The 9,251-nt window shown below is 48.8% G+C and overlaps 1 protein-coding gene across 1 annotated transcript in view; it reads left to right on the top strand.

Moving 5' to 3' along the window:
* Positions 1-3,544: 3,544 nt before the first annotated feature.
* The window catches only part of LOC139378939 (neuroligin-2-like), a 136,014-nt gene continuing 130,307 nt past the window's right edge, over positions 3,545-9,251 (top strand). The window contains exon 1 of the mRNA XM_071121568.1: positions 3,545-4,267. Coding sequence (XP_070977669.1) covers positions 3,769-4,267 — 499 coding nt within the window. The 5' untranslated portion in view covers positions 3,545-3,768. The remainder of the gene's footprint in view (positions 4,268-9,251) is intronic.

The following is a 9,251-nucleotide window of genomic DNA, read 5'->3' as shown; positions in this document are numbered from 1 at the left end:
CCAAGACCATGAAACATAGACATCTACACTGAACACAAATATAAACGCAACATGTAAAGCGTTGGTCCCGTGTTTCATGAGCTGAAATAAAAGATCCCAGACATTTTCCATAAGCACAAAAAAAAGCGGATTTCTCTCAAATGTTGTGCACAAATTTGTTTACCTCCCTGTTTGTGAGCATTTCTCCTTTGCCAAGATAATCCATCCACCTGCCAGTTGTGGCATATCAAGAAGCTGATTAAACAACATTATCATTATACAGGTGCACCCAGTTTTGTCACATTATACAATGCCACAGATATCTCAAGTTTTAAGGGAGCGTGCAATTGACTGCAGGATGGTCCACCAGAACTGTTTCCAGGGAATGTTCATTTCTCTACCATAAGCCGCCTCCAACGTCGTTTTAGAGATTTTGGCAGTATGTCCAACCGGCCTCACAACCACAGGCCACGTGTATGGCTTCATGTGGGCAAGCGGTTTGCTGATGTCAATGTTGTGATGTCAACAAGTGCCCCATGTTAGGGGGGAGTGGGGGGGGGTTATGGTATGGGCAAGCATAAACTACAGATAACGAACACAATTGGATTTTATCAATGGCAACTTGAACGCACAGAGATACCGTGACGAGATCCTGAGGCCCGTTGTCGTGCCATTCCGCCAGCACCTCCTGTTTAATCATGAAAATGCACAGACCATGTCGCAAGGATCTGTACCCCATTCCTTGAAGATGAAAATGTCCCAGTTCTTCCATGGCCTACATACTCATCAGACGTTTCACCCATTGAGCATGTTTGGGATGCTCTGGATCGACGTGTACGACAGCGTGTTCTAGTTCCCGCCAATATCCAACAACTTCACACAGCCATTGAAGAGGAGTGGGACAACATTCCACAGGCCACAATCAACAGCCTGATCAACTCTATGTGAAGGAGATGTGTCACGCTGCATGAGGAAAATGGTGGTCACACCAGATACTGACTGGTTTTCTGATCCACACCCTACTTTCTTTTTTAAGTTATCTGTGACCAACAGATGCATATCTGTTTTCCCAGTCATGTGAAGTCTGCAGATTAGGGTCTAATGAATTTATTTCAGTAAAATCTTTGACATTTTTGCTTGTTGCGTTTTGGTCCGGACCGACCCCACATTGTTGTTGTTGTTGTATTTTACCCCCTTTGTCTCCCCAATTTCGATCTTGTCTCATCGCTGCAACTCACCAACCGGCTCGGGAGGTGAAGGTCGATTCATGCTTCCTCCGAAACATGACCTGCCAAACCCTGCTTCTTAACACCCATCCGCTGTACCCGGAAGCCAGCTGCACCAATGTGTCAGAGGAAACACCGTTCAACTGACGACCGAAGTCGCTAGAGCGCAATGATCCAAGTAAAGCCCCCCCCTCCCGGCCAAACCCTCCTCTAACCCCGGACAACGCTGGGCCAATTGTGCGCCTCCCTATGGGACTCCTGGTCACGGCCGGTTGTGACACAGCCTGGGATCAAACCCGGGTCTGTAGTGATGCCTCAAGCACTGCAATGCAGTACCTTAGACCGCTGCACCACCCAGGAGGCCCGGACCAACCAAATGTTGTCTTGTTTGGGGGCAGAGATTAGAATAATTACATATTTGGGTATTATTCTACACACTTGCAAAGGAGAATTTAGCATGTTTCTACCTTTGTGTACCTATTCAGAATACATCACCATGAACAGAATGAGATTCATAATTATGCATTTCTGTGTAGTACAGATCAGGGAACCATGGTGTGGTGCTTTTATCGTCATTCTGGGTGGAACTCCACTTACTGTAGTTCAACAACCAAAATATATTTTTTCAAAGCCCGCAATCATCATGTACGACTGACACCCAATTCTTTCTGCAGACATCTTTGAATCCTAATTCAGAATTGATATTTAACGGATTTTTTGGAAAACAGGGTCACGTAAAAATCTGAGGGAGATTCTGTTACCAAACTTTACATCTGCACTCTTCTTCCAGTAAATGTGTTTTTGTACAAAATTGTTAAACATTGTCCTTGTGTATAGAGTTGTAACAGCATCACACTGTTACTATGGAATTGCCCCCCCCCCTCTCTCTCTCTCTCTCTCTCTCTCTCTCTCTCTCTCTCTCTCTCTCTCTCTCTCCCTCTCCCCCTCTCTCTCCCCCTCTTTCTCTTTCTCTTCCTCTCTCTCCCCTCTCTTTCTTTCTCTCTCTCTCTCTCTCTCTCTATCTCTCTCTCTATCTATCTCTCTCTATCTCTCTATCTCTCTCTCTCACTCTCTCTCGCTCTATCTCTATCTCTCTCTCTCCCCCTCTCTCTCTATCTCTATCTCTCTCTCACTATCTCTCTCTCTATATATATATATATATATATCTCTATCTCTCTCTCTATCTCTCTCTATCTCTCTCTCTCTCTCTATCTCTCTCTTATGAGTCAGGATGTCTGCGTTCACATGCGTGTATATACTTATTGCTGTGTATGTGTGTTAGCGCACCACAGCTGGCAATCCAAAACATCCGGAAGCTTCTCTAAGCTGCTTACAAACAGCAACTGGTGACCATTGACCCTTATGGGCGCTGAAAGGCCGGTCTAAGCCAGGATCCAGTGTGTTTCTGTGTGCGCATGTGTGTGTTAGGGAACGTGTGTGTGTGTGTGTGTGTGTGTGTGTGTGTGTGTGTGTGTGTGCGTGCCTGCATGCATGTGTGTGTGTGTCCGAGCAGCGCATGCTTCCGGGTGTGTATGTGTTTGTGTCACCTCCTCTCATACTCACAGTGCTACCCGCCACAGCTGCCCAATAGGAAATGAATACCTATAACTATTAAATTAAGGCATCAATAGCGTCTCCATGACGATTACAGACCATAATAAGGACTATGGCTGGATCAGCGATGATCATAGAGGGCTGGAATGAGCGATATGATTGTGGCTATACTTGAATGAGTTATCTTTGGAGCTCTGGTGAATCCCTGCGTAGTCTAACTGGAGCTGTGACAGTGAAGGTGTTTTAATGTATAGAAGTCGGAGGTGACCCGAGACAAGCAATACACAAATGAATGATGGCTTCTACTGATTGGTAGGATTTTTGTGATGTCAAGTGTGCTGATGCATTCGCTTTCGTCACTTTTTTTTTTAACCATTTCCATTTGCAATTCTTCTTTCAAACATGATGAGGATTTTTACCAAAAACAATGAGGATTTTTACCAAACATGCTTGACACTGTATAATGACACTTTATCTCTTATTTTCTCCTCTTTCTCCCTTCTCTTCTCTCCTCCCTCTCTTCTGCAGGGTTAGTTTGTGACCGCCACCGTTGACCAGGAACTGTGACCGCAGAAATTGACCGCGATGAGGACCGTACAGGAGGATGGAACGTAACAGAGTTCTGACCGTGGAGCCGTTCCCGACCGCGACCGTAGACCACCAACACTAACCACAACCACACCTTCTAAAGACCGCCCGGTCTCCCCCTAACCCTCCACCCCTCCAGCCCCTCTGTCTTACACCGCACCCCACCCCCCCACCCCCACCCCCTCGCCACTCCACTCCTCCACCTATCCTCCTGCACTCACTCCCTCGCTCCAGACCCCCTTTTTTTGAGGGTCCACTTTTTCTTTCATAAACACTCTCAACCACCACTTCTCTCTTTCCATTGCGATGTCCTTTCTTTCCAATCATCTATACCTTCATGAACATTGAGTCCTCTTTGGGAAACAGACATACACGGACGATAAACGTTTAGTTGGAGGCGGAGTCTCTATAGCTGCCAGTCATGTATCTTTTCCCTTTATCCCTGTGTAAACCAAGTGGGCGGGGTCTCGCCTCTAGTCTCCGCCCCCGCTGCTACATGGCCGACACCTGTCTAGTCTGGCTCCTGGGCCTGGCTCTCCGTCTCTCCCTGACCTCCTGCCAGAAGATGAACCCCGCCAACAAGCCCCCCATGGTGACCACCAACTACGGCAAGTTGCGAGGGCTCAAAAAGGACCTGAACAACGAGATCCTGGGGCCAGTGGAGCAGTACCTGGGCGTGCCCTATGCCACAGCGCCCATCGGAGACCGCCGCTTCCAGCTGCCCGAGGCGCCTGGCTCGTGGCAGGAGATCCGCAACGCCACAGCGTTCGCCCCGGTGTGCCCGCAGAACGTGCACGGCGTGCTGCCGGAGATCATGTTGCCGGTGTGGTTCACAGACAACCTGGATGTGGCAGCCGGCTACATCCAAAACCAGAGCGAGGACTGCCTCTACCTCAACATCTACGTGCCCACCGAGGACGGTGAGTGTCGGGTAGGGGTGGTCCTTCGCTCCCATAGGGGGCGCCACTCAGGGGTAGGGTGAGGAGAGATGGAAGGTGGAAGGGGCGGGGTACTTTTAACTGAGCGAGATCTGTCACTAGTAACATACCTAATTCTCTTTTTTTACTCCCGGTTGGGACGCAACAATATTTTTCCCACCGTCTTTTGCCACAAAATATATCTAACCCCCCTAAAACCTCACTCTCCTTGCCCAAATCCAGAGCTGAATCTTTCTTTGGTTCAGTAGGTCTGGGGTGAGGAGACGAGCGACGTCTGGGTCTGGGTTGAGCAAGGTAAGCAGAGAGGGAAGGAAGAAGACGAGGGTTTCTTTCAACTAACTATCTTAAATGTTCCTTGCCTCAGAATCATTTCCGACTGTTTTGTCCATCTTTGAAGGTCTGGGGTGAGGAAGGGAAGGAGAGAGGGAAGACGGATTGGGTTAGGGGGATTCTTTCAACTCAACTCAACCTTACTTACATCTGTCACCTGAAAATATTGTATCTGAAACCTGCCTAGAAACTTCACTCCTTCCCTCAAATCATTTCCACAAATAATTTTTATGCTTGGGATTTGAATCTTTTTTATTTTTCTTGCGTTTCTCGTACAAACTCAGACACTTTTACATATCGATCAGCTTTTAGGAAATAGTGTATATTTAACGGGTTTATTACAAAGATACAAACACCTGATATCGTACTAAAAGTGTAATTGTCATCACCCACGGGACTCATTTTTCTTTTTCAATATCACACACTAACCTCCAAGCTGTCAATATATTTTTTTACACAGCTTTTTAGATACTCACTCTTAACTGTTACTAACACATGGTACTATCTGCACTTTTAGGCTTTTATGTGAGGTTAAGAAGTGCGTGTGTGTGTGCGTACGCCTGTGTGTTCTGAAAAACAGCAAAAGAACACAGTACTTTAACAGTCCAGCACAGCTCCACTGGGGTATCCACAATGATTGTCCCACCACGTGTGTGTTCTCTGCTGTTGATGCCAGTGTGTATCAGAGGAGTTAATCTGGGTCTCACCGTCCCTCTCCTCACACATCCACAGTGAAGTGAGGAAGCATGATGGGCATCGGTCTTTTCTCTCCATCCCCACCCTGGGGGAGCCTGGACAGCAACCTGCTACACAAAAAGACAGAGTAAGGGAAAGAAAAGTGGGGAGACCACCAAAGTCAGATTAAAGCCCGAGAGATCTCTGGGGAGCTAGGGCTTTTTAGACCTCACAACTCACCACCTGCTCTCCCCCCCCCCCCCCCTTTAAAACCCAAAACACAGAGACCTAGAGTATCTCTAAATCACACCAGGCTTCTCTGTCTCTCTCTCAGTTTTTCTTCCTTATGCTCACTTACAGGGCGATTTTTGTTTTACCTCGGCCATCACGCACGCACACACACACACGCACGCTCACACACACACACACACACACACACACACACACACACACACACACACACACACACACACACACACACACCCGTCACTCCCTCACTGTAGCTAAATGTCAGTACCATCCAGAGAACAGCACAGCACTGAGAAGGATTCGCCTGCAATGGCACATCTTTATAGAGTGGAACAAAGCTCAACTCTGACGCTGCCTCCGAAATGGCACCCAGTTCCCTAGTTAGCGCACTACTTTAAACCAGGGCCACTAAAGAGAATAGGGTGTCATTTCAGACACACCCAGAGTGTTTGACCTTCAACATGGTGGTATGTAGTTGGATATAAGGACCTTCTGCAATGACATTGTCTGTGTTAGTGTAATGCTGAGGCTAGTACTATCTGCCTATGGGACCAGGGGATTGGCTGTCTAATATATATATGTCTATGTCTCTCTCGTGTGTGTGTGTGGGGGGGGGGGGGGGATATAGTCCCCCTAGACAGAGAATGATGGGAAGGCATTGATCAGCTGCCCAGCGTCCCCCTCCACTCCCTGAGCTGGCTGTGGATGTGAAAGATGAGGAAGACACACACACACACCTACCTATATATCCACGCACACACATGCACGCGCCCTGGCATGCACACACATGCACACACATGCACACACATGCACACACACTGGACAGTCACTGGCAGCAGATGGATTTTTTTTTTTTTATCAAACCTCATGTTTCCTTTTTGTTTTGCTGTCTGATAAAAACCTTTTCCAACATCTCCTGTTACCTGTGTCCTTCTTGGTCCTTTTTACCGACCAGCCCTAAACCGTCCACCGTACCACTGTAGACAAACACCCCACACCTCCCCTTTAACTGCCCCTTAGTGTATCCTAAAATAATCCAGTAGCATACTTCTTTCTCTCTCCCTCACTCGCAGCCATGTGTGTCACAACAGGAACACGCTGTGAATCTTAAAGACTATCTTTTTAAACAGGACCTCTTTAAAGGGACATTTCTTTAAAGGGACATTTCTTCAAAGGGACATTTCTTCAAAGGGGCCATTACTGCTAAACATAGTAACGCGCCATTCTCGCATATGTTGGTGCTGGAGAATGTGAATATGAAGTTGAACAATTTTGAAATGTCCCTTTAAGTTAGGATCGTTTTTATAATGCAATAAGGGCAATGGGAGAAAACTAGGACACGCTAACACACAGGCACAAACACACAGGCCCCCCCCCCCCCCCCCCCCCAACACACACACACGTTAGCCAAACAAGCCTTTTTATAGACTCCTTTTCTCTTCAATCCATTTATCTTTTTAAAGAAGCAGTCCTGCTGTTATCACAGGGCTACTCTGGGAGCCCCTGAGGAGGAGGGACTGTCATGCTTAGCGACCCTGGGGGAGCCTGGACAGCAAGTTGCTACACAAAAAGACAGAGAAAGGAAAAGAAAAGTGGGGAGACCACCAAAGTCAGATTAAAGCCCGAGAGATCTCTGGGGGATAATAGATATTGTTTTAGAGAGGTAGAATGATGGTGTGATGGAGGGTGGGGATGGAGTGATGGAGGGTGGGGATGGAGTGATGGAGAGATGGAGGGTGGGGATGGAGTGATGGAGAGATGGAGGGTGGGGATGGAGTGATGGAGGGTGGGGATGGAGTGATGGAGAGCTGGTGGGTGGGGATGGAGAGATGGAGAGGTGGAGGGTGGGGATGGAGTGATATGGGGATAGAGTGATGGAGAGATGGAGGGTGGGGATGGAGTGATATGGGGATGGAGTGATGGAGAGATGGAGGGTGGGGATGGAGAGATGGAGAGATGGAGGGTGGGGATGGAGTGATGGAGATATGGAGGGTGGGGATGGAGAGATGGAGGGTGGGGATGGAGAGATGGAGAGATGGTGGGTGGGGATGGAGTGATGGAGAGATGGAGGGTGGGGATGGAGTGATGGAGAGATGGAGGGTGGGGATGGAGAGATGGAGGGTGGGGATGGAGAGATGGAGGGTGGGGATGGAGAGATGGAGGGTGGGGATGGAGAGATGGAGAGATGGAGGGTGGGGATGGAGAGATGGAGAGATGGAGGGTGGGGATGGAGTTATGGAGGGTGGGGATGGAGTGATGGAGAGATGGAGGGTGCGGATGGAGAGATGGAGGGTGGGGATGGAGAGATGGAGGGTGGGGATGGAGAGATGGAGGGTGGGGATGGAGTGATGGAGAGATGGAGGGTGGGGATGGAGAGATGGAGGGTGGAGATGGAGGGTGGGGATGGAGAGATGGAGGGTGGGGATGGAGTGATATGGGGATAGAGTGATGGAGAGATGGAGGGTGGGGATGGAGAGATGGAGGGTGGGGATGGAGAGGTGGAGGGTGGGGATGGAGTGATATGGGGATAGAGTGATGGAGAGATGGAGGGTGGGGATGGAGAGGTGGAGGGTGGGGATGGAGTGATATGGGGATAGAGGGTGGGGATGGAGAGGTGGAGGGTGGGGATGGAGTGATATGGGGATAGAGTGATGGAGAGATGGAGGGTGGGGATGGAGAGATGGAGTGATATGGGGATAGAGAGATGGAGGGTGGGGATGTAGAGATGGAGGGTGAGGATGGAGAGATGGAGGGTTGGGATGGAGAGATGGAGGGTGGGGATAGAGAGGGAGATATGGGGATAGAATGGAGAGGGAGATATTGGGATGGAGTGATGGAGAGATGGAAGGATTGATACTGTAGGCAGGAGCACAAACTATACTCATGCACAACACAAACAGAAGGTTAGTCACTAAACCAAAATGCTTCCCGCCCCTCCCTCTCTTCTCTTCTCCCTTTCTTTTTGTCAGTTCAGTGCAGATCTCTCCATTTTGAACTGGGAACGCGGTCAAACGAGGGTTTCATTTGGCTCAGGGGGAGGAATTACATCAGCCTGGGTCAATTACCCAGTTGTACACACACACACACACACACACACACACACACACACACACACAATTACCCAGTTAGGACTTTTATTCCGTATTAATGAACACAGACTGGCAACACTGTGATACGTGTGGGGGAAAAAAGACGCAGAGAGGGAGTGTACGGTAGCTTTGATCGAAGATGCAATCGGGGACGAAAGCAGAGAGGGGGAGGTGAGGAGGGGAGAGGTGGGTTGTCTTGGCAACCCTCCAGTGCTTCCTGTATTTTCCTGTCAGCGTGTCAAAGACCACATCCATTTGCCTTCCCACTATACTCTGAATGAGGGGATTAGCAAGAGCTCAGTTCCAGCTATTTATAACTTATGAGGCAGAGAGAGAGAGACAGAGGGAGTGAGAGAGAGAGTGTGTGTGTGTGTGTGTGTGTGTGTGTGTGTGTGTGTGTGTGTGTGTGTGTGTGTGTGTGTGTGTGTGTGTGTGTTTGCGTGCGTGCGTGTGCGCGCGTGTGTGTGTGTGCATGTGTGTACGTGCGTGCATATCTGTGTGTGTGTGTGTGTGTGTGTGCGTGTGTTCATCTCTGTCTGTGTGTGTGTGTGTGTGTGTATGTATTGTATGTGTGTGTGTGTGGGGGGGAAGTCACATGATTGTGACGTTGTCCTCTGTCTCGC

The sequence above is a fragment of the Oncorhynchus clarkii genome, chromosome 21 (genome assembly GCF_045791955.1).
Source record: "Oncorhynchus clarkii lewisi isolate Uvic-CL-2024 chromosome 21, UVic_Ocla_1.0, whole genome shotgun sequence".
In the NCBI taxonomy this organism is placed as follows: domain Eukaryota; kingdom Metazoa; phylum Chordata; class Actinopteri; order Salmoniformes; family Salmonidae; genus Oncorhynchus; species Oncorhynchus clarkii.
The sequence above is the reverse complement of the archived record's forward strand: the minus strand, read 5'-3'. Positions and strand labels throughout refer to the sequence as shown.